Genomic DNA, 25946 nt, shown 5'->3' on the forward strand with positions numbered 1-25946 from the left:
TTGACGCGGGCGTCTTTTTTACGCGCCGCCTTTTCACAGCGGCGCGTAAAAAAAATGACCGTCGGCACAGAACATCGTAAGACCCATTCAAATGAATGGGCAGATGTTTGCCAACGCTTTTGAGCCGCATTTTCGGACGGAATTCAATGCTAAAACGCCAGAATTACGTCCGTAAATAGGGTGTGTGAAGCCTTAGTGACGCCCCTGGCTGCTAGTGCTGCATTGTTGGGTCACTTAGGAGACCCAGCGATGCAGCTGAAAGCTGCGGACCGTCGGCCATGAGGAGTTTGCGGGGGGTGGCCCAATAAGAACTTTTGCATCGGGGCCCATGAGCCTTTAGCTACGCCCCTGGTCCCACCCCACCTGTAGATAAAGCTACACCCCCTGCAGATATTGTCATCGTCTTGTGCCCCCTGTAGATAGTGCCACACCCCCCTGTAGATAGTGCCACAAAACCCTGTAGTCACACATTTCCCTGTAGTGTCCCACCCCACCTGCAGATAAAGCTATACCCCCTGCAGATATTGTCATCATCTTGTGCCCCCCTTGTAGATAGTGCCACACCCCCTATAGTGTCACACAAAACCCTGTAGATAGTCACACATTTCCCTGTAGATAGTGTCCCACTCCACCTGCAGATAAAGCTACACCCCCTGCAGAAGTTGTCATCGTCTTGTGCCCCCCCTGTAGATAGTGCCACACCCCCTGTAGATAGTGCCACAAAACCCTGTAGATAGTCACACATTTCCCTGTAGATAGTGTCCCACCCCACCTGTAGATAAAGCTACACCCCCTGCAGATATTGTCATCGTCTTGTGCCCCCTGTAGATAGTGCCACAAAACCCTGTAGATAGTCACACATTTTCCTGTAGATAGTGTCCCACCCCACCTGTAGATAAAGCTACACCCCCTGCAGATATTGTCATCGTCTTGTGCCCCCTGTAGATAGTGCCACAAAACCCTGTATATAGTCACACATTTTCCTGTAGTGTCCCACCCCACCTGTAGATAAAGCTACACCCCCTATAGTGTCACACACCTCCTGTAGATAGTGCCACACATACCACTGTAGATAATGCCACGCAACCCTCTGTAGATGTTACACATTTCCCTGTAGCCAGTGTCTCATCCCGCCTGTAAGATAAAGCCACACCCCCTGCAGATATTGCCACACCCCATATAGTGTCACACACCTCCTGTAGATAGTGCCACACATCACCCTGTAGATAGTGCCACGCACCCCTCTGTAGATGTCACACATTTCCCTGTAGATAGTGTCCCGTCCCACCTGTAGATAAAGCCACACCCCCTGCAGATATTGCCACACCCCATATAGTGTCACCCCCCCTTGTAGTGTCACACACCCCTTGTAGAAAGTGCCACCATTAGCTTACAGCTCCCTGCTCCAACATAGCATTCAACTGTATGCTGAGGATGCAGATACAATTGAATGTGGCAGTCGCCTGGGGATCCTGGGCACTGGGCCAAAAATCCAGGGCTTATACCCTGGTTGCCCAGTGCTAATGACACAACTGGTTGAAGTGCAGCAAAACCAGGGGGAAAAAAAACCAAGGAGGGGGGGGGGTGAATACGGCTGATATCTGACTTTTCTCCTATCAAGCCTCATAACAACACTACTGGGACACCTAATCGAGGAGATAAGTGCCATACATCTTAGGGTATGTTCACACGGCCTATTTACGGACGTAATTCGGGCGTTTTTGCCCCGAATTACGTCTGAAAATAGCGCCTCAATAGCGCTGACAAACATCTGCCCATTGAAAGCAATGGGCAGACGTTTGTCTGTTCACACGAGGCGTATATTTACGCGCCGCTGTCAAATGACGGCGCGTAAATAGACGCCCGCGTAGAAGAAGTGACCTGTCACTTCTTTGGCCGTAATTGGAGCCGCTATTCATTGACTCCAATGAATAGCAGCGCTAATTACGGCCGTAATTGACGCGGCGTTCAAGCGCCTGCACATGCCGGTACGGCTGAAATTACGGGGATGTTTTCAGGCTGAAACATCCCCGTAATTTCAGCCGTTACGGACCCCCGCCGTGTGAACATACCCTTAGGGTATGTGCACACACACTAATTACGTCCGTAATATACGGACGTATTTCGGCAGCAAGTTCCGGACCAAACTCAGTGCAGGGAGCCGGGCTCCTAGCATCATACTTATGTACGATGCTAGGAGTCCCTGCCTCGCTGCAGGACCACTGTCACGTACTGAAAACATGATTACAGTACGGGACAGTTGTCCTGCAGCGAGGCAGGGACTCCTAGCGTCGTACATAAGTATGATGCTAGGAGCCCGGCTCCCTGCACTGAGTTCGGTCCGGAACTTGCGGCCGAAATACGTCCGTAAATTACGGACGTAATTAGTGTGTGTGCACATACCCTTAGGGTGTATTGAGACACTTGGGTGCAGTTCTAACTGCATTAAAACAGAAATTGCATAGGAAAACCGCATGAATTTCTGCCACGATTTGATACCTTTTTGTGTTTTTCAAGGTAACACATTAAAAAACACATCAAATCGCAGAAAAAACACATCAGGCTTTTGGATGTTTTTTTTTTATGCTGGTTGATCTGCATCTCAACCGCAGTGTCTGAATACACCCTTACTGTAACTGCACTCATTACATTTTCCCTCTGTGTTTTTGATGTCGCAAATTTGGTTTCCTTTCAATAGTGTTACTACTGGAAATTCCGTTGGCTATTGTGAGTTCCTCAAGGATTTGTGGACTGCTACTTTTGACAGTTTAGCACCACTATATTGGAATTTGCCGTTTGTATAATCTGTAAAATGTATTCATAAAGAATGTTATTGGCGACATGGATGTCGCCTGATAGTCATGTGCTGCGCTGCCGGCTGACAGGAAGAGACAGCTGTTACCGTATCGGAGCATGTGACAGTGGGCGTGGTCTAACGGCTAGGATTCCGCCTGCCATTGTTTCTAGGCCACGCCCCGTAGCTTCGGCTTCTCTTGCATGTTTTATGAGGCTGTTGCTGTCAGTCTGCTCCTTGAGTACGGAAACAGTGGCGCTCAGAGTAGACCGTCTAGGACCGGTAATAACGGGCACAGTAATATTGACAGTGCTGTCACCCACGCCGGCGCGGTGACGCACCAGGGCGGAGGATCTGTGCGTCGTTCTAGGTGGCGCCTTGACTTCTCGGCTTAGGAGGCTCTCTGTGCTTTTCCCTCCCCGGGGAGGTGTTGACCTGACGTAGCAAATGAACCGGCTGACTCAGGTAGGAAAGGAGGCCGCCAAACTCGTCCCTGTTCCGGTGTAAGCACTACTTGTATCGCGCTCTCATTATCTCCCTGCTCTCTGCCGTTACAGAAAATGTCCGGCCTGCAGCTTAACTTTAGCCCGTTAACGGAGCCTCTGGGTTTCATCAAAGTTCTGGAGTGGGTGAGTATGAGGGGAGATGCCCCTGACTGACTTGCTTTGCACGCTATGTAACTTGAGATGCAATGTGCACGTACATATACGGGGGGGTGAGCTGAGCTTGTTATAGGCACCCCACTCCGCGGTCTACACTGACATATGGGCCTGGTATGCCAGCCAGCCGAGCCTGGAGTTCTGCACACGACTGTATACCCAGCAGGCATGGTGTGCGGCCGGGTCTTTATGGGCGCTGGCTCGTCTTCCTTGCCAAGTGTAGGTGGAGCCGCTGTCACAGGGTCAGGAGGCGGCATTGTTGTGTAGATGTTAGTCACAGCGCTGCTAGAACGGAGCCGGCTCCTGCATTACCTCCAACCCAATTTCAAGTGCCGCAAAGCGTTTATAACTCTTTAACGACGTGGGCATATTGTACCTGGGCTCAGCTGGGAACCGTTCACACTTGTATAGGATTGTATCGTAGCGCTTCAGACAAGGTTTTTTTTTTTTTATTTTTTTTTTTACATTTCTATTGCTGCTGGCTGTAGTTTATGGCGGCCTGTCGTCTGCTGTTGCAGCCTTAAATCTGCAGCTACTAGTTCAAGACAGACCGATGGCTTCTCTACTGTAATGGGGCATCTCTGCTTATACAGAGTATCGCACTTCTTCAACTATTTGCTGATATTGATTGGTATCTAGGGAATGTTCTAGCTCAATCCGCATGTTGTGGTTGCTCATTTGAAGTAGTACATACATTTCCCACACAGAGAAAACCGTGATCCAGTTAGCTGTGTCCATAACTTCCTTTGATGTCAGTAGTGTGTGAGCATGCGTGTGCGGAGGTTGGTAAATGGACCTCCGCCTTTCACACTAGCGTGACAAATTATTTGCTGGAAATCACCACATTTTTCATCTTAAAATAAGTTGCCGTAAATATTTCCTTCAGCTGCAGAGGCGTGCACAGAAACCTTAGGACCCATGGCAACATTTAGGAGTGGCCCCTACCGCTCTGAGAGCTCCAACTAACGGAGGTTAACATGGTGCGGGGGAGGTTTCGTAACTGAGTCGCTCTATGTATGACTGGAGCCCAGCCGGCTTATTCTGCCACAGTTGCAAAGTTGAAAATGTTTACCAATGAGCACCAATTACCTTCCTTTTACACTGTAGACAATAAAACTCTGCCTAAAGCCACCACTAGGGGGAGCCCAGCGCATATGGATTGATTTTAATGGTGGCTCTCCGATTAGTGGCTGCCGGCAAATGCTGAGACTGTGGTAAAGCAGAGGAAACCTCAGTGCCGGGCCCTGTAGCGGTGGCATGGTCTGCCTCCATTGAAGATACTCCACTTTTCAGCTGTATTCCTCTACTCAGCCGTACTGGGTTGTTGAGAATGTTCAGCCATTTCCTTAGTTATAGATGTTCCAAAATGTTTGGTGGTTGTCCAACTTTCTAGACTCCTGTACACACAATCTACCTACTATGCATAGCTAGTGTTTTTCTACAAACTCCTAAATATAAACTGGATGTGCATCTGATTGTAGACCTTGCTCGTGTTACTAGTCCTCATCTTTAGGCCCCCTGCACGTGACTCTGCCCGTAATCACGGTCTGCGATTACGGGCACGGCTGGCCGCGGACAGCCATCTGCATTTGCTGGCCGTACTCCCATATAAAGTATGGGGGCACCGTCCGTAAAAAGACAAAAAATAGGGCATGTCCTATCTTTTTCGGAACATTTCTACGGCCGACACCTTCCCGTAAATATATGGGAAGGTCTCTGTTGGCCATAGAAATGAATGGGTGTGTAATTACGGATGAATTCTACAGTCATGTTCATGGGGTCTTATGTGGTAGATAGTGTGTGTCTTAGGCTACATTCACACGAGCGTGTCAAGTCTGTGTGTGTTGCATTATGCATCTGTTCTTTGCGAGTGGCATTCGTTTTTCATGCACTCGCAAAGCACTTTTTTTTTTTTTAATGGCATTGATGCGCAAATCACACAGGTGTACAGTGCGTGGTTTTCACGCACCCATTGACTTCAATGGGCGCGTGAAGACGCACCAATATAGGACATACAATGAGTTTCACACCTCGGACTCTCGCCACGTGAAAACTCACGCATGTGTGAACGAACCCATTAAAATCAATGGGTCCGTGTGCTGCGTGTGATTTCTATGCGCAGCACACGGACGTTATTCACGCTCGTGTGGATGGGCCCTTACAGTTTTATTAGAAACGTTACAAACTGGTATGCTAAAAAAAAACACAATATGTAATATATAATACAATCTGTTTTTATTTTTTTTATTCTCTGTAGTTTTTTTCGATTTTCTCATTTGCTACATGTGGTGGTTACAGTGGAAAAACCAGTATAAATGTGTCCTGTGCTAATAAGACGGAAAACAAAACTATTGAAGCCTCGTTTATGTATCCATTTAGGTAAGTAGCAAGTTGTTTGCCATCTGTGCAGTATAGTAAGTATAATCGATAAAGCAGAACTCAGAAGTCCCAAGCTAAGGCTGTGTAGAGCGTGTACGGCTCCTTAGTACTTAGCCGTGCAGACTCCGTTGGACTCTATTTGTGGGAAGGGATTCTCCGCTAGAAGCAATGCTCCAGGGCATGCCATGAGTTATTTATTTTTGTTTTGATTTATGCTCAATCCAGCAGAAAAAAACCTGATGTACCTCTATGGCAGCTCTATTACCTCTCCATATGTTAATAGATCCGTCTTTGTTTTCTGTTTTGCATGTAGGAAGTAATGTCGATGCTCAGTAGGTATAAACAGAACTAGGCCACAGTTGCCATTGATCAGGCTTCAAACTACGGATCCTAGAGAAATAAAATGACACAAGTAACGTGCAACACACTGAATTTTTGCGGACCCATAGACTTGAAATGCAGCACGGGTCCGTAAAAACGGACAGGGATATGACATGTTCTATAATTTGCGGAACGGAACAACGGATCCAAACTACACTGATGGGTGCATTGGCCCATAGAAATGCGTGTGCTGTCTGCAAAAAATGTAGAGCGCACACTGAAGAAAAAGTCATGTGCATCTAAGGCCTTCATGACATATAGAAAAGGAAGACCGTTCCATCTGTATTCATCATCTGTTGACTTTAATGTAATAAAACGGAATAATGGAGGCTAGGGCCAGATAAAGACTTTTTTTTTTTTTTTTGTAGTGCGCGATGAATCATTGTCCATAGGAACGCATTGGTCTAGGCTATTTATTTGATTTAAAAAAACAAATCCGTGAGATAAATTGCTGTACTTAGGAATGCATTCAGTAGATGGAAAATCTCTTCAAAATTGCTCCATTCAAGAGATTTCCTAGTGCCGTTTTTTTTTTTTAAACTTTTTTTTTTTTATTTAATCGCTAGGAGCTGAGATTTCAGAGCTGCACACTTGACTGGAGCGATTTTCAAGCTACTGAATGCATCCCTATGGACAGCGATTTTATTAGTGATTTTTTTTAAAATTATTTATTTTCTTTGTAGTGAGATACATAGCTCTAGCTTAATGCATTCCAATGGATTTATCGCTCACTACAAAACAAAAGTCAAGGTCTGGTCCTGGCCCTATAGGTTTGTCCCGAATGTCCTTATTTAATGACCCATTTTTTTCAGACTGTCAATGAGCAACTCAGTTTGCATCTCTGGTGCTGTATTAAGATTTTCACTATATGATTAATTTTACTTGTTCTACTGTTATTAACTGTGCAAACATGATTTTTGTGTGTGTATGTACATATGTTTGTGTTGTTGGTATCAGTCAATTAACTCCTTAATGGCCAGCCTATATTAAACCTTAATGACAAGCTATTTAAGTTTTTCCAGTCTCATTCAAAGAGCTATAACTTTTTTTCTTTTTTTTTGCGTCGACATAGCTATATAAGGTCTTTTTTTTTGCGGGACAAGTTGTAATTTTTAATAGCACCATTTTTGGGGTATATATAATTTATTAGTTAAAGGGAATGTGTCGCTAGACAAATTTTTTTTTTTTTAGTTAAACAGTTATTATATACATGATTAGACATTGTGTTAATTTTTTCACAAGTCAGGAAATATTATAAATTAGATTCTAATTTATAACATTTCCCTGTGCTGGTCACTAGAGGGAGCAATTCCCAAAATTGCAGCATTGGCATGTAGTAAAGCAACCACATTGCTTTATGCTGCAAATTTGGTGTAAACACACACGCTCTAGTGAGCTCACACAATCCCCCCTCCCTTATCCTGGCTCGTGCCAGGAGAAAGGAGGGGATTGAATGTTCAAATCTCCTACACTGTGTGTGGCCATTTTTTTGAGCAAATATAGTGTAGTAGGTTTACATACAGTGGTAATCACACAGTAAAACACGAACAAACACAGACATAACTTACCTGCTCCTGCCGCCGCTCTGTCCGCTCCTGCTTGCTTCTAATCACATGTCCGGAAGCCGCGACCGGAAGTAGTCATCTTACTGTCCGGCCGCGGCTTCCGGTCCTCAAGAAAATGGCGCCGGCCGAAAACCTTCCATTTGGACTGTGTGGGAGAGGCGCATGCGCCGTTCCCACACAGACGGCATACACCATAGTGAATGCGAACGGCTCCTGTTCGCATTCTCTATGGGGATGTATGTGCCGTATTCCATCTCTGTATGTGTCGTTAATCGACACATACAGAGATGAAAAAAAAATGGCAGCCCCCATAGAGAAGAAAAAGTTAGAAAAAAAAAGTCAAACACATACACATTTTTTTAATAAAACACTAAAAGCAAATTGATATAAAAAATTTTTTTTTCACAACACCCTTCCTTTAACTGAGAGAAAAGGAGTTGGTGGGATTACCTAATCCTATAAAGGTTACAGACCTTTTATTTCTAGGTCATTTAAAAGAAGGCTTCAGAAACCGCATAGGTTGTTTTTTGTTTTTTTTTTTGTTTTTTTTAACCCCCGACCCCTATACTGAACAAGGTTATAAAACCATCTCTTTATGATGTGATAGTTAGTCACTCATTTAAAGGAGGTTTGGTTGTTCATATGACAAACCTATTACTATTTAATTGCTACATTTCTACTAATCCTTTGATATTCTGATTACTGTATTTGTCAGACCTTTCTTACCTCTTAACAATCGCTAGACTTAAGTGGCATTCCTAGCGCTGCTGCCACTTCGTTCTAGTCATCGAGGGTCACAGTGGTCAAACCTTGTCACATCATATTAGACATTGGTGGCATATACTAGCGACGTGCCACCAATGTCTGTGTGACAAGCCTTTATAAAGGTGTTTTTCTATCTCATAAAGTGATGCCATCACTTTCTGATCTGTGGACACCCATGGATCCTGAGAATGAGGCTGCAGAGCTTGTTTAACGGTGTCCCCTTTAAAGTTTTCCCTTTGCAGCGGCGCTCCCAGCCACTGACTGTGCAGGTAACTGAACAGTGCTGAACCACTGTGCAGGGAAAAACATTCTAAAAAACAATTTTAGTTAAATTAAACAAATTGGCATGTTCCTGAAACTCATTTAGAGATACTTCAAGGTATCTAATGTCTCCAGAACTCACCCAATAGTATAGTTGTCAGTGACAGATGTAACCGCTTTCATGCTGAATGCGTAGATTGCAGACAATAAAATAAACCATATTTATAACTGTATGCACGTCTTTGTATTTTAATTGAAATGCTTTAATATTTTTATTTTATTTTTTTTTGGGGTCCCTTTAGGTTAAATAATGTCATATTCCAAGGAATTAGTAGTCCATACTGTGGAGAAACATGGAAAGAATGGCACCTTACTGGTGATTATTCATCTCCAGCCCAATTCTATGTTACAATTGCAGTTTTTGCCTTTCTTTACTGCATTGGTGCACTTGTCGTGTATCTTGGATTTAGACATCTTTATCAGGGCTCTCCGAAACTGCCATTAATTGTAAGTATTTTTTTGTATAAATGTGCTACTAATATTCCAACTACAATTGTAATAACATGGAGGTAATGTAAACTGCAATATTTATAGAAGTTATTGTACGTGACTAAAGAGGTCCGTAACCTTTCATGTGATTCTTGAATAACTTGCTTGTGGGATAAGCTCAATGTGGTGCATACAATCTGCACTGTAGTACCATTTTAAAGGGGTTGTCCCAATATTAATGTTATCCTAACCACAGGAAAGGTGATAACATGCTGGTCGGTGGGGGTCCAACCGCTGGGACCCCCACCTTTTACAAGAATTGAGGTCCCGCTCCTACGAATGCATGGGAACGGCAGGTCGCGCAAGTACATTGCTTCCCCATTCACAATGGGACTTCTGGAGATAGCCAAGCGCTGCTGTATCCAGCTATCTCCAGCAGTGCCATAAAGCATGAATGGAGCAGCAGGCGCATGTGCGACCTGCCGCTCCATTCACTTGGAGGAACTGGACCCCTGTTCTCTCATGATTGGTGGGGGTCCCAGCGGTAGGACCCCCACAGATCGGCATGTTATCACCTATCCTGTGCTTATGGGATAGCATTTAATCTTGGGACAACCCCTTTAATTTACAAAGTAAATTTCCTATCTTTAGCCTTAGTGTTCACTCATCTGTATCAATATAATACATATTGACCAATTTAAGGCCCAGTTTACACTTTCCGTTTGATGCGTTTTTTTACAGGCATGTGTTTTAGTTTTTGTTTTGTTTTTTTAAAGCCAGACCTGAAAAAAATATGTAAAAAAGAGAATTTTAGCATTTAAATTATACTTCTTCCTTTAGCTCTACTTTTGTTTGGCTAAAAACCTGCATCCGAATTGAAAATGTTAGCTGGTGGTTCTTACAGAGGTAAGTAGCATAAACGCAGAATCAGGATAGGCCATCAATGTGTGATCGGTGGGGGGTCAAAACCCCTGGAATCCAACAGTCAGCAGAATGAAGGGACCAATCACATATTGTCTATCCTAAGAATAGGTCTTCAATGTGCTTTCCCAGGAAAACCCCTTTTAATTCCTGTAGCCAAAACCCTTTGGAAGAGTGTGATTAAAAATATTTTCCTTTGTAAAATCCACTAAATGCCTATAGGTCTTTTGGGAGTTCTTATTTAAAGACTGTTTTCTACTTTTGAAGCCAAAGTTTTGATTGCTCCAATGTATCGAACTTTGCAATAAACATTTCCAATAGTTTGGTTTGTACAGCTCCTATGTAGACCTACGTATCTTCATTGTAACTGCCAACAGCCAAACCTGTTATAGCCGGATTCTGTAAAATTTTCTTACAATATATTCTCCTTGTCGCTAACCTACGTTTGTAAGATTGGCAGGAAGCAGAAGACAGATGGAAGAGAGTTTGGGAACCCACACGTGTTGTGGATATATTTGCAGTATTGCAGTATCTCTGCAGCATAATCCACACGTTACGTGGAATTTTCTGGGGATTTCACCGCTTTTACATGGAAGAGTGGAATCCTCAGTGAACATCCTGAACAGAATGAGCATGCTGCACATATAAAATCTGCAGCATGCTTTGATCTTCATGCGGAAAATGTTCAGCAGCATGTAAAATTTGTTCAAATATCATCCACTTTGCAACTATTCAGACGAAGAATCTGCAGCAATTCTGCTGTGTAAACGCAGGATCAGACTACAAAAGGCTTGTTTGTTGTCTGTTACCATGATGATGCATAGGAACTGTAGAAACCAAACCATAAAACCTTTTTAATAAAGACACATTGCAAAGCTGCTTCATTTCTAAATGCAGTCCTTTAATATTTTTGTTTCAAAGGTATTTAAAGCCTTTAAAGAGGACCTAACACCTGGTTAAGGTTATTTTAATAGAAAATCATTAGTTCCCATAAAAATAAAATTAAGTATAACGCCCTTGAAGAAAAAAAAATATTATTTATGGGCCTGTGTGCATGATATATGACCCAATTGAGTGCCAGAACCACAAGTTCAGATTCTCTTGGCACCTTCCCATAATCCCCGGCAGCATACAGTGTCAGAGCGTGAGATCTTGTGATAACTAGTGAGATTTCACATTCTGATACTGTATGCTGCCAGGGATTATGGGGAAGTGCCAGGGGCATGAGAGAGCAACTAGCTCAGACACAGCTCCTGTGGGGAGTCGCATCTTAGTATTTTTTTTTTGTTATATTTACATAGTTACTACTTCAATATTTATTTATTTTTAACCCCTTAATGACAGGCGATTTTGTGCGTTAATGACCAAGGATTATTTTTTGTTTTTTTTCACGGTCGCATTCCAAGAGTCGTAACTTTTTTTTTTTTTATTCCGTGGACATAGCCGTATAAGGGCTTGTTTTTTGCGGGACGAGTTGTATTTTGTAATTGTACCATTTTTAGATGCTTCTAATCGATTAACTTTCTTTTAGGAGAAAATTGAAAATAAGCAGCTATTCCAGCATTTATTTTCACGTTCTAAATTTACGCCGTTTACTATGCAGCGTAAATAACATGTTAACTTTATTCTATGGGTCGGCACGATTACGGTGATATCAAATATGTAAAGGTTTTATGTTTTCCTACGTTTGCACAATAAAAACCCTTTTAGAAAAAAATTACTTTGTTTTTGCATCGCCGCATTCCAAGAGACGTAATTTTTTTATTTTTCCGTCTGGCTGTATGTGGGCTTGATTTTTGCGGGCCAATGTGTAGTTTTCATTAGTATTATTTTGGGGTACATAGGACTTATAGATTAACTTTTATTTAATTTTTTTTATGGAGGGAATGGGAGAAAATAATTTAGCTTTTTTTTTTTTTTTTTTTTTTTTTGGGCTGCTGTTCATCTGGCTGTTTAATTAATTTATTCATTTTATTGTTCAAGTTGTTACGATCGCGGGAATACCATATATGTGTATTTGTTTTGTCACTTTTACTAAATAAAACCACTTTTTGCGCCAAAAAAGTAGTTTTATTTGATTTTGACTGTAAATTTTTTTTCACAATCTTTATTTAAAGAGACTCTGTCACCACATTATAAGTGCCCTATCTCCTACATAAGAAGATGGGCGCTGTAATGTAGGTGACAGTAATGCTTTTTACTTAGAAAAACGATCTATTTTAAACCACTTTATGAGCGTTTTTTTTTGCTTTATGCCAATGAGTTTCTGAATGCCCAAGTGGGAGTTTTTACTTTAGAACAAATGGGCGTTGTACAAAGGAGTGTATGACGCTGACCAATCGGCATCATGCACTTCTCTCCATTCATTTACACTGCACTAGCGATATAGTTATATCGCTATGTGCAGCTACATACACAAACACTAACATTACTACAGTGTCCTGATAATGAATATACATCCCTACCAGGCTGGACGTGATGTGCATTAAGAAACTCATTAGCATAAAGCTAAAAATCGCTCATAAAGTGGTTTAAAATAGCTAGTAATGCTTTTTACTTAAAAAAATGTCACCTACATTATAGCGCCCATCTCCTTATGTAGGAGATGGGGCACTTATAATGTGGTGACAGTCTCTAACTGCTTTAAAAAAAAAAATTTTTATTTTTTAGTCCCACCATATATAATGCTTTGGTATACTTAGGCAATAATGCTTTGATATACTGTCAGTCTACAACTGACAGGCAATCCATTAGGCCATCCCTAACAGGCATTTGCTGAAGACAGACCTGGGGGTCTTTGTTAGGCCCCCGGCTGCCATGGAAACCCAAGGGCGAGCCGCAATTTCTTTGCGGGGGCGACAGAGGGAGCTCCCTCCCCCTGTCAAACACATTAGATGTTGCTGTCGCTAGTGACGGCAGCATTTAATGGGTTAAACTGCCGGAATCGGAGCTGTGTATAACAGCCTTGCTCCTGCCGCTGATCGCGTGTGTACACGGTCAGTACCCGCGCGATCACAGGACGGATATATCCATCGTCCTGCGCGAACTAGCAGCTGCAGAGGACTGATATATCCGTCCTTCGGCGTTAACAGGTTAATTTTATGGTGACTGTTTTTCTATTTAAACACACAACCTTATCCAGGTGATAGGTCCTCTTTAAGCACATATCAATCAGTATTTTGTTTTACCTGTTAATTATATTGCGTTAGCAGCAACTAAAATGAGTGCATAATGAGCAGTCCTACACGTACTCCCAACCATGCTTGTAATTTTTCACCGTAGCAAACCAGTCACCTGTATAACCCTTATAGCCTCTGAATGTGTAGGCTGCCAAAGGTTGGAGTTAGGCTGGGTTCACACGAGCATGTTACGTCCGTAATGGACGCAACGTATTTCGGCCGCAAGTCCTGGACCGAACACAGTGCAGGGAGCTGGGCTCCTAGCATCATAGTTATGTACGACGCTAGGAGGACAACTGTCCCGTACTGTAATCATGTTTTCAGTACGGGACAGTAGTTCCACGCAGAGGCAGGGACTCCTAGCATCGTACATAACTATGATGCTAGGAGCCCGGCTCCCTGCAGTGTGTTAGGTCCTTTACTTGCGGCCGAAATATTTTGAGTCTATTACGGACGTAACATGCTCGTGTTAACGCAGCCTTAAACTTAACTCGCACACAATAAGAGAACTAATATTTTGCATTCTTCTTATTGCTGCATGGATTGTATAACGAATATCAGTGGTAAGTAGGCATTGAGTTCAGAATTATGTTTTATTAACCATTTCTCATATGCCAACGTCTAAGGCATCATTTACACGAGCGTAATATACGCGCATGCTTTTCACACGTGTCGTACACACCTATATTAGGCTATGGGGCAGTGCAGACAGTCCGTGAGTCCGCTGCGTAAAACTCACGACACGTTCTATATTTCCCCGTTTTTCGCGCATCACGCACCCATTGAAGTCAATGGGTGCGTGAAAACCACGCATGCCGCACGGAATTACTTCCGTGTGAACTGCGTGATTCGCGCAACAGCTGTCAAACTCTGAATGTAAACAGAAAAGCACCACGTGCTTTTCTGTTTACAAACATCCAAACGGAGTGTCCTAATGATGGCTGCGTGGAAATCACGCAGCCGCGCATCATACACTGATGACACACGCAGCTGTTAAGTGCCTTTTGCTCACGCAAAACGCTGCGTTTTTTGCGTGCGCAAAACGCACACGCTCGTGTAAATGAGGCCTAAAACAGCAAATTGGAATGTGTATTTTTTTATTTTTTTTAACTGGTTACTACTAAATGATAAAAATAAACCTTAAGTCAGTGGTTCCTAAACTTAACTGGGTGAGAGCCCTTGACTGTTTCTGTTAATCTCCTAGAGTTGCATGGAGCTGCAGCTTGCACGCTCAATGGCTGCGTCATATAAACACCTCCTCACCTCGGTTATGCTGGGGACTCGGGATCTCCATACTAGTGATCAGTGGTGGGGCTGCGAGCAGGGGTACTCAAGTATTTTTAGTGAAGGTCCATTTACCTGGGTCAGTTGAAGATCCGAGCTGAGCACCAACCGTAAGGGTATATTCATACGGGTCGGATTTTCCATAGGCAATTCCGACCAGTGGATCTGTGGCAGAAAACCGAGGCTTACCTTCCCCCTGTAGATAGTGCCCACGTTGGGCCTGTAACCTGAGATGCCGAGATGGACCCATGCGCAGGTCGGCGCGATAAAGGGACTTAATAATTTCGGCTTGCGCAGGGATCCTGTCCCAGCCTGTTTTAGGCTTCAGGCCTCACATCTGAAGCCTACTGAATGGTGGAGCAGGGAGCTGATGGCTCCCAGCACCGCCATAGTATTCACTTGCATCTGCATCCTTAGGCCGTAGACACAATTGAATGTGGCACCGGGCAAAAAAAAAAATCTGAGTTTCTGCTAGCAACGTCACCGGTACAGACAACTGGCTTCAGGGTTCATACTGCAGTATGCCAGTTGAGGACCACTGGTATAGACGACAGCGTAGGTTGCCCTGTATCGACAGTGCTTAAACTTTACTTACTCAACTGTGTACTTAGTAAGCGTCGCATAATGACGGTCTCTAAACAATGTCTCCTGTAGTTATATGCAGCCATTTGGTAGTGGTCTAAAGCTGGCTAAACACATTAAATGTCAGTCTTCTGGCCAGCCGGCAGTCTGTGTAGGGGGCAGCCTGACGTTCTCAACATATTGTGTTGTAATGAACAATAACGTTGAATTTCAGAATACCTGATCCTTTGTTCTTCTGGGAGATTAGCAACACTATAGGTGTCTGGCTGTGGCTTATACCCCTCTTGATTGTGCACACTTGGATGATCCAGGTGTCCATTTTAGAATTCTAATGTTGATTGACACAAACTGATCCACAGAACTTTCTCACTTGATTTTAGGCTACATTCCGTGGTCACGTGTCTAATTTCCATACAGGGAAGCTCCAATCGTTAATGGGCAGGTGTCTAATAAAGTGGAGTTTTCAGTATATATGTGCCAAAAAAGTCAAACTTAAAAAAAAAAGGCTGGGTTCACACAGTACGATCAAAATGCGTTTTTTATTTTGTTTTTTTTGCCATAACCGTGTCCTTTTTTGTGAGAAACCTAATTTTGACTGCACCGTGTGAACCCAGCCTAAGGCTGGATTCACACGAGCGTGGCGGTTTTGCGTGCGCAAAAACCATTTAACAGCTCCGTGGGGCATCAGCATATGATGCGTGGCTGTGTGCTTTTCGCGCAGCCGCCATCACTTATGACGCTCCATTTGGATGTTTGTAAACAAAAGCACGTGGTGCTTTTCTGTTTACATTCATCCTTTTGACAGCTGTTGCGCGAATTACGCAGTTCGCACGGAAGTGCTTCCGTGCGACCTGCGTGGTTTTCAAGCACCCATTGACTTCGATGGGTGCGTGATTCGCGCGAAAGACCGGACGTGTCGTGACTTTTCCAGCGGACTCACGCTGAGTAAAAATCACGCACATGTCCGCACGGCCCCATAGACTAATATAGGTCCGTGCAAAGCGCGTGCAAATCACGTGCGTTGCACGGACGTTTTTCCCGTTCGTCTGAATAAAGCCTAAGTAAAACAAATTCAAAGGTTATTAGCACTAGACTTACGTAAAACAAATGTATATACCCGAAAATTACTACCTTAGAAACTACAACTCCCCCTTCCACCAAAAAAAGCATTCTTTAGACAGAAAGGGTATGTGCACACACACTAATTACGTCCGTAATTGACGGACATATTTCGGCCGCACGTACCGGACCGAACACAGTGCAGGGAGCCGGGCTCCTAGCATCATACTTATGTACGATGCTAGGAGTCCCTGCCTCTCCGTGGAACTACTGTCCCGTACTGAAAACATGATTACAGTACGGGACAGTTGTCCTGCAGAGAGGCAGGGACTCCTAGCATCGTACATAAGTATGATGCTAGGAGCCCGGCTCCCTGCACTGTGTTCGGTCCGGTACTTGCAGCCGAAATACGTCCGTCAATTACGGACGTAATTAGTGTGTGTGCACATACCCAAAAATAGAAGAAGCAGTGAATTGAGTGCTAAAATCGGTGAAAGCCAGAATTGGCCTTTTTAGTTTTGACCTTAAGGGGTTAACAGAATCCTGTTTGGCAGGCGTATGTGGGAAAGAACAGGTACCGATGCGAGGACCCACCTGGGATTGTAGTACTGATGCAGTAGGGTGGCAGCATTGGGACTTTACTTGCTTGTGGCCCTTTTTAGCTGGTCTGAGGTCAGCATGAGCCGTCATAAGTAGTGATGGGTATTCTTGTGCAGCACCACCAGGAGGACTTCAGCATTCTGCCTCCTTAGTCCAACATTACTCATTTTTCATTCCAGAGACCCCTTGACAGACCTTTGTTTAAGGTTTTCCTAAGATTTAAGTGGTTAATCTAAATTTAGTGTGTCTCTTCATGAACATATCAATGAAAAAATGTGTTGCTTTAAAGAGGCTCTGTCACCAGATTTTGCAACCTCTATCTGCTATTGCAGCAGATAGGCGCTGCAATGTAGATTACAGTAACGTTTTTATTTTTAAAAAAACGAGCATTTTTGGCCAAGTTATGACCATTTTCGTATTTATGCAAATGAGGCTTGCAAAAGTACAACTGGGCGTGTTGAAAAGTAAAAGTCCAAGTGGGCGTGTATTATGTGCGTACATCGGGGCGTGTTTACTACTTTTACTAGCTGGGCGTTGTGTATAGAAGTGTCATCCACTTCTCTTCAGAACGCCCAGCTTCTGGCAGTGCAGACACAGCGTGTTCTCCAGAGATCACGCTGTGTCGTCACTCACAGGTCCTGCATCGTGTCAGACGAGCGAGGACACACCGGCACCAGAGGCTACAGATGATTCTGCAGCAGCATCGGCGTTTGCAGGTAAATCGATGTAGCTACTTACCTGCAAATGCTGATGCTGCTGCAGAATCAACTGTAGCCTCTGGTGCCGACACGATGCAGGACCTGTGAGTGACGTCACAGATCTGCACTGCCAGAAGCTGGGCGTTCTGAAGAGAAGTGGATGATACTTCTCATCAGAGCGCCCAGCTAGTAAAAGTAGTAAAAACGCCCCGATGTACACACACAATACACGCCCAGTTGTACTTTTACTTTTCAACACGCCCAGTTGTACTTTTGCAAGCCTCATTTGCATAAATACGAAAATGGTCATAACTTGGCCAAAAATGCTCGTTTTTTAAAAATAAAAACGTTACTGTAATCTATATTGCAGCGCCGATCTGCTGCAATAGCAGATAGGGGCTGCAAAATCTGGTGACAGAGCCTCTTTAAGTGTATTGTGCTGTCAAAATAGAAAATTAATTTCACTTCTGGAACATTTAATTTCTAGGACTTCATCTTCACCCTCATTTTTGCCTTTATGTGGCTAGTGAGTTCCTCTGCATGGGCTAAAGGCTTGACTGATATTAAATATGTGACCAGCCCAGCTAACATTGTGACAAATTACTGCAAGACGCCATACTCATGTACTCCAGGTTCTGAATCGCGCATGGGAAGTCTAAACATTTCTGTGGTATGTATATTTTACATATATATTAAGTTGTCTGGAAATTTGTATGAAAGTAACAAATGACAAGCCGCTTGGCTAGATTTTTAGATCAGACCGAAATAAAGAAATTACTACTAGCATAGCGTGCTGAAACCGAAATTCCAGAAACCCCATTGCTTGTCTTTCTCACTGGTGCTTTAGTTGCTATTACTGTATAATTCTGCTATCCCTACTATGATTGTTATCAGAACTCATGACTGAGGCTTGTGGATGGTGTTGGGCAGTAGTGAGACTGGACTTTATTCAAAGGCACGAAAAAAAAATGCATTTAGTAAGTTTAGTGCTTTAGGTGTTTCATAGGATATAAAGCAAAGTGGAGGTGAAATGTGAGGTGAGATTTTGTTTTTTTTGTTTTTTTAATTTTTTTTCTTTTAATTCAGTTTGAATTCATTTGTGTTCTGTAACAAACACAACTATTGTCGTGGTTTTGTCGTTTTTAAAAATATCCCATATGTGATCCTAGTGACTAAAATACAGGCCTCAGATGCACCTTGTGGATTTTGCGGCCTTCTTTTTAGTAGGATGTTTTTCAGGCACCATTTCAGGTTTGCAGGAGCCTTGAGGTGCCAAAGCATCAGACACACCACACCAAAAAGACCCCATTTTGGAAAATGCACCTTTTTAAGGTATCCTTGTAGTGTAGTAAGCATTCTGACCCTAGCAGGTGTTTCATAGAATTTATTAGAATTGGGTTGTGCAAATAAAAATTACATTGCTAAAAAAATTGTTTTAGCACGAAATCTTTAGTTTTCACAAAGACTATAGGATAGAATGCACCCCACCGTTTTGTTACCATTTTTTCTCCTTAGTATGGCAGTAACCCCATATGTGGTTGTAAACTGCTGTTTGTGTACATGGCGGGGCTCAGTATGGAAGGACCGCCATTTGGCTTTTAGAGCATGAATTTTGACAGATTTTTTTTTCCAGCACCATGTCACATTTGCAGTGCCTCTTAGGTCCTTGTACAGTGGAAACCTCTAAAGTGTCCCCATTTTGTAAACTATACCCCTTGAGGAATTAATCTAAGGGCTTAGTGTGCTTTTTGACCCCACAGATGTTATCTAGTGGTGCAGGGTGACATTTTCAACAATTTTGGCATTTCGTTGCCCAATATGTTTTTTGCCTGGACACACAGCAGGACTCGGAAGGGATGGAGCGACAATGTGGCTTCAATAGCGTTAAACCCTGGAGATATATATGTAAAAACTTTGCTAAGTCAATCAGGATGAACTGGGGTTCATCTACATAATAAATTTTAAAATTTCAGCGATTGTATGGTCCATTTTAAAACTCTTGCACACAGTCCTGTTTTTAAGGGGCAGGTGTCACGCGGAGTGTCCTTTCTTATCCCTTTTTGGAGCACGAGTGGCATAGTTTTTAGCTCTTTTTTCCAGTCTGGGGAACTTTGCTGGGAAAGTTTTGCCCTGGTACAGTTCGGATGGTCTCGTTTAGGAAGGGGAAGGCCCAAGTAAATCTTCTGTAATCGCTAAATTTTAGGGACGTTATAACCACCTCTTGGTATTCCAGGAAAGTTCCGATATGCAAGTCAGAGGGGAATAGCACATAAGCTTTCTACAATTCTATCTCTCTGATGTGTACCACACCCTTTATTTCCACATGACTCTGTACAGCTGTTTCACTTGATCTGAGAGATCAACACCTCCCATGTACTTGTTGCAATCCAGAATCAATACTGGTTTGGGGCTTTCTGTACTCTTACTGTGGCAGCGGTGCTTTATTGCTGTGCATTGTACTAAATATAAGAACATCACTCTTCGCCCTATATTTAACAAACCATACGTTGTCGCTGCATAATGCTCTGCTGTTTCGGTTTTTGCAAACGGTGGCCAATCCGTTCCACTCTACTTCTGGAAGTGAGGCACTTAAATAGTGGTACGCTAGTATAATAATTATCCACGTAGAGGTGGTGGTCCAGAAGTGGGTGGACAAAGTCCCACACTTCCCACTAACTCCCAGGAAGTGGTGGTTGTACCCTGATGCACTCTCTCTCCGCTTGTAGATCTTCATGCCTTACCTTGCCCTCTTGGCGTGCACTGACAAAAACCGAAGCCTCTCTAAAATATACCAGGACCTCATCAATAGAAATGCTCTTAGGAGTGTATGCCTTGACAAACTTAAAGAGGCTCTGTCACTAGATTATAAGTGCCCTATCTCCTACATAATGTGAATGCCAGTTGTGAGACAGGGTGTCTACTCCTAAATTGGAATCTCTTGGATTTAGTGAAATTTTTTTTTACTTTGGAGTTTTGTTGATTTGCAAATAGATCTTTTTCTGGCCTGCCCCACAACTGTGTGATGTGATAGAATATCTCTTTGTTTAGGCACCGTTCTTGTGGACTGAGATCTTTCCGACTGAGTCTGCCTCTACGCTTAGAGACCCTTTTAGATGGAGGGCAGAGATGGATTTTACATGTTCTGCCCAGTTGAAGATTTGGGCTGATAGGAAAGACTTCCAGATTCTCCTTGATTCAAGTAGTCCCCTGCAGTTATGTTGTCGGAATACATTTTTATATTTGAGCCGCTTGTAAGATGTTCTGATACCCTCAATAATTCCAGAACTGCTGAGTTCCAGAAAGTTGGATGAGTGTCTCCGGTTTTTAGGCCAGACTCCCTGAAATGAGACAACTGCTCCCAAGCCTCTCCTGCTGTCGTCTGTGGTGATGGCAGTCGGGAAGGATGCCAGGCTACCCCTTGATTTAAATTTCCTCAGTGCGTCCACCAATTTAGTGAATGTTTCACTCCTGTGGGCAATCTGATTTTCTTGTCTAAAGATAAGGGGGATCTGTCCCATTCTGGAAAGGACTAATGCCTGCAACATCCTTGAGTGAGCTTGCGCCCATGGAATTGCCTGAATGCGTGCGGTCGTGGACCCCAGTATAGACATCGCTTGTCTTATAGATATTTTCGATTTTTTTTTTTTTCTGAAATAAGGATATATTTTGGATTAGCAGATTTCTTCTCTGGAGGGAGAAATTACATCTGCTGATGTGAATTCAGGAGAAAACCTAGAAATATTCTTCTGTGAGAGAGAGATTGGATTTCTTGGTTTCTAATCCATCCTAAATTCAAGAGGGTTTGAGAAATCTGATGAAGCTGTATGGAAAGTAGTGATGGCGTTGGAGCAACTACTAACAGGTCATCTAAGGTATTCTATTCCTACCCGGTTTCCTGAGGAACGCTATTACCTCCACCTTTTTTCTTCGTGAATATACGGGGTGCCAAAGATATTCTGAATGGAAGGGTTCTGCACTGATGTAGTATCTTTTTGATTTTGTAGAATGGAAAATCTGTGGAATTTTTGATACTGTGGATGTACTGGGATATGGTAATAGGCATCCTGTAGATCGATGGTTGCCATGAAGCTGTTCTGACCTATTAGTGGGATGGATGATCTGATTGCTTCCATCTTGAAACGGAGATATACTATGAAGTGATTTAGTGGCTTCAGATTTATTATAATTCGATAATCCCCACTGTTTTTTTTGTTTTTTTTTACTAGGAATAGTTGAATAGTGACCCTCTCCTATTTCCTCTATTGAGACTGGAGAAACTACATCCATCTCTCATTTCTGGATTCCCTTTATCAGGGCTTGTTGCAAAGTGCTGGAGGGGAGAGAAGTGATCAATAATTTTATGGGGGGATAGGCCGAAATCTCGATCCTGTAACCGTCTGAAATAGTGTTCAGGATCTATTGGTTTGTGGTGATCTGTTTCCACTGGGGAAGAAATTCTGGCAGTCTGCCCCCCACAGTCCTAGCGTCATTGCCTATCCTGTTTGTCTATTTTGATTGAAGAAAATATTTCTTCCTCTACCCCCTTTTGCATAACTCCAGCGTCCCGCCTTTCCCTTACCTCTAAAGTCCTGACAGTAGCTACGAAAGGGACAAAACTCCCCTCCCCCGGTCCCTGGAGTTGCCTGTCCGGAGGATGCCCATAAAATTTCTACCCTGCGCGCAGTCCTGTCGGCTCTCCCTCCTACAAACCAGCTTCTACGCTGGTCACTGAACTTTGCAGGTCAGAGTAAGGCTGAGTTCACTACACTGCAGAAAAGCACGCAGCGTATCAGTCCTGTGCGCCGCAGGGAATTCCGGACGAAAAACATTCGATGGTGCAGTTTTTCAAATAGTAGTAGGCCAAGTAGAAGTCCATTTCTGTCAGAGCTAAATTATATGTATTTGCCTTAAATTAGGTGTAAATATTGACCTTACATTGCTGGGATTTTTGTTTTGTTTTTTAATATTTGCATATGAAGTTTTTAATTGATGTATTTGTTTTTCAGGCTTTTGGGTTCTTGAATTTGATTTTGTGGGCAGGAAACGCATGGTTTGTCTATAAGGAAACAAACCTACATGCGCCACCACAACCACCTCCCAATCCTGAGCAGGGCCCACCACCTTCATCGATGTAATGGAAATTCAAATGTCCATCAAACAATTTTCCAATTTTGTCATGTCCAGGTAGCCAAGAAGACGTTGATATATAAATGGTTATAATTAGGAATTTTCTACAGGGCTTCTATACATATATATATTTTCTTATTGTATAAATGCCTTATAATGTGATTATATGGTATGTTTTTTTCATGTTAAAGGTCATCGGAGGTGAAGCTTACCTCCAGTAAAATGTCAAAATATGTATACTTGCAGGTTGTCAAAACTACTAACCCGAACTCTGCACCTGAAATGTTACCTTTATAAAGAATATCATTATCTGACTTCAGACTCTGATAATGCTGCAATTCATATGTGCAGAAAGGCTGAAAAAACTGTTCTTTTAGATGAATGGAAATAGTAATCTTATATTATAAATCTCTTGGCATTAGTTTTAATTGAAACAAAAATATACATTATCTCCTCAATCTTGAGTCTTTGCATTAAGAGTTGCGGTTTTTCAAAGAAAAATAAACCATAAAGAGGACCTGCCAGTTCTCATGGACTTGTCTGTTTTAGTAGATACATGTAATCCCCATGAAATAATTGTGGAGAATCTTTTCTTAGAACTCTGCATTGTTCCTCCTGAAATTGTATAAATAGACAACTGGGTGTTGTCCCTTTTGTCAAAAGGGTTTCACACTGCAGTCTGACACGGTCAGCACTGATTGGACTGGGCAGAGTATGTAGACACGCCCCACAAGGGGAATGGTAATACCCAGTTGTCAATTTATTTATACATTGCCAGGAGGAGTAATAGAGGAACAGCACAATAGAGTTCTAAACAACCCCTGGTGGTTTCATGTGGAATATACATATTTACTAAAACCGACATGTTAGGAAAGCTAATCGGTCGTCTTTAAGTTGGCATTGGAGAGTGCACATAAACCAAGTTCTTAACTGTGTAGAAAAATGTTATTCTCTATCTTGTACCAACTTGATGTGGAATATAAGTTGTTTGAAACTGGCTGTAGAGATTCTATAGTAATGCTATTTTGGATCCAGTTGATCTCCATAAAGCATCCCAAGAACGCATATGTATGATTTACTAGTCCTATTCTAGACTAGTGAATCCGGATTCTATGTTCGTTACATATAGTGATGGGGAGACTCCAGAAGATTCTGTGCAGTCGCAGACCAGCTGGAATGTCATCTACCGAGCAGGTTTTTTTGAAACCTATTTCAACCCAGCCCTTCACCACGTGTGTAGAAGGACTCTGACCCTCCGGCAGGGTGTCAGGGGACAAGTTCAGGTTTTGAGAAGTTTGTGCCGCATGTTACCTGCCGTCTTCTCTGACCAGTCGCACAGGTCTATGTATAGCTGATTCTAATGAGTGATAATAGTGCTATGTGATGTGTTATTTTAATGTTCTCTTCTAACACCTGTTAGTGTACAATTTTCAGGAATTTTCAGTTACACGCCCCTGGTATATGCTTATGGTGTAAAGTGTATTTTGATGGATCAGTGAATGTCAGTGGATTAGTCCCCCTGGCCAACTGTTTTTTGTAATTTTTTTTGTTTGAAACACGGCTATTCTAAAACCTTAGCCCATTTCCAAAGAGTTAAGTATAATGTTCTTAAAACACTAAGAATTTTTACAGCCTTAATGTAAATAGTTGACTTTGTGAAGCTTGCAATGATGTACTGTACTAAGATTACCAAACTGCTGTAATATTTCTGTCACGAGAAAATGGTCTGCAATAACTCTGATCACATGCTTTTTATTCTGCACATTTTGGAAAATATTTTTTTTTCTTTTACAACCAACTATGCATCCTTTTTTTTTTTTTTTTTTTTTCTTTGTACTTTAAAACCTGTTTATTGGACTGAAGGGGTATTCCAGTTTAAGCAAATAAAATGTTGTTCACTGTATAATAGTTATAGAATTTTCCAATATGCTTTCTTTATAAATTACTTACGGTTTTAAGATCCCTGCTTACTGTCATTCAAAAGGAAACAGTCCTTGTTTACTTCCAGTGGATACAAATCTTTCCATAGTCACGTGATGGGTACATGGCTCTGTTACAGTACAGTTATCAGAGCTGTGTCTTGTAATGAACCATGCACCTATGTGTCCATCACGTGACCAGGACAATTATTTGCTTCCGGTGGAGAAAAACCAAAGTTCTCTATGATTGACAGCAAGCAGAGATCTTAAAAACCCCAAAGAATTGATACAGAAAGTATATTGGGGGGAAAAATGCATAACTTTTTATTATACAATGTACAACTTTTATTTGCTTAAATAGTAACACTTCTTTGATGTTGGTGCATTAAGTATTTTGTTACCACAAATTTAGCATCTGCTTTCCCTATTGTTTTATCTGTTTCAACAAAAGTTAAACTGTTTGGGTATTTCCTATGCTACATTTCTTGTTATCCACACCATGAAGTGCTATAATAAAAAAGTTGAATTCTTGTTGTGTTCATGTCATTTATTGATATATTATGCATGATATATCAGATAATTATTTATTTTTTTAGATTACTTTAAATTGGCATTTTTAACCCTTTGCAAAATAAAGTAGATCATTTTAAATGATTATGCATTGGAGTAAGGCCCTGTTGACAGTTTTTTGACACGAAAACCGCGCCGAAAATCCCTCCCATTGCTTTCAATGGGAGGTGTTTTTTTCCACTAGTGGAAACGCTTGCCGGAAAAAAGCGACATGCCATATCTTCTGGCATTTACGTCTCTGACCTCCCATTGACATCAATGGGAGGCAGAGAAAGCGTATTTTGTGGCGTTTTTGCCCGTGGCGCTCAATAGGCGCGAGCGAAAGGTGCAGCAAATGGCGTGCATGCAGATCAAAATCTGCCTGCAACAAAACTCCGTGTGAACAGGGTCTAAGCTTGACAATATTGGCATGTTTAGACTATGTGGTGGCTATATATCCAGTTCTGTGGTACTCAAAAGTGAAAAATCATTTTGAGGTTGGAAGTCATTATAGATGTCACATAATCAAGGTTTTAAAAGTTAAAAACCACTGATTTTTTGTTTACCAATAATTGGTGCTTCTTCATGTAGATTTATTTACTTTATTTTTCCACAGGAGACATTCACCCAGATTTTTTCCATAGCATGTGAACGGGGTTACAAAAACCCCGTTCACATGCATTAGAGGCGGAATGTTAGCAGATTTGAGTATTTCATTGCAGAATCAACACATTC

General features: G+C 42.3%; 1 protein-coding gene across 1 annotated transcript; it reads left to right on the forward strand.

Annotated features, from left to right (window-relative positions):
- Positions 1–2959: 2959 nt before the first annotated feature.
- Positions 2960–25192, forward strand: SYPL1 (synaptophysin like 1). The gene is made up of 6 exons (XM_075857284.1): positions 2960–3259; positions 3352–3423; positions 5711–5832; positions 9107–9311; positions 18104–18286; positions 22623–25192. Exons 1-6 carry the CDS (start codon positions 3242–3244, stop codon positions 22749–22751), a joined length of 729 nt encoding a protein of 242 aa, XP_075713399.1. The 5' UTR covers positions 2960–3241; the 3' UTR covers positions 22752–25192.
- The last annotated feature ends 754 nt before the right edge of the window (positions 25193–25946 follow it).

Source organism: Rhinoderma darwinii, chromosome 3 (genome assembly GCF_050947455.1).
Source record: "Rhinoderma darwinii isolate aRhiDar2 chromosome 3, aRhiDar2.hap1, whole genome shotgun sequence".
In the NCBI taxonomy this organism is placed as follows: Eukaryota; Metazoa; Chordata; class Amphibia; order Anura; family Rhinodermatidae; genus Rhinoderma; species Rhinoderma darwinii.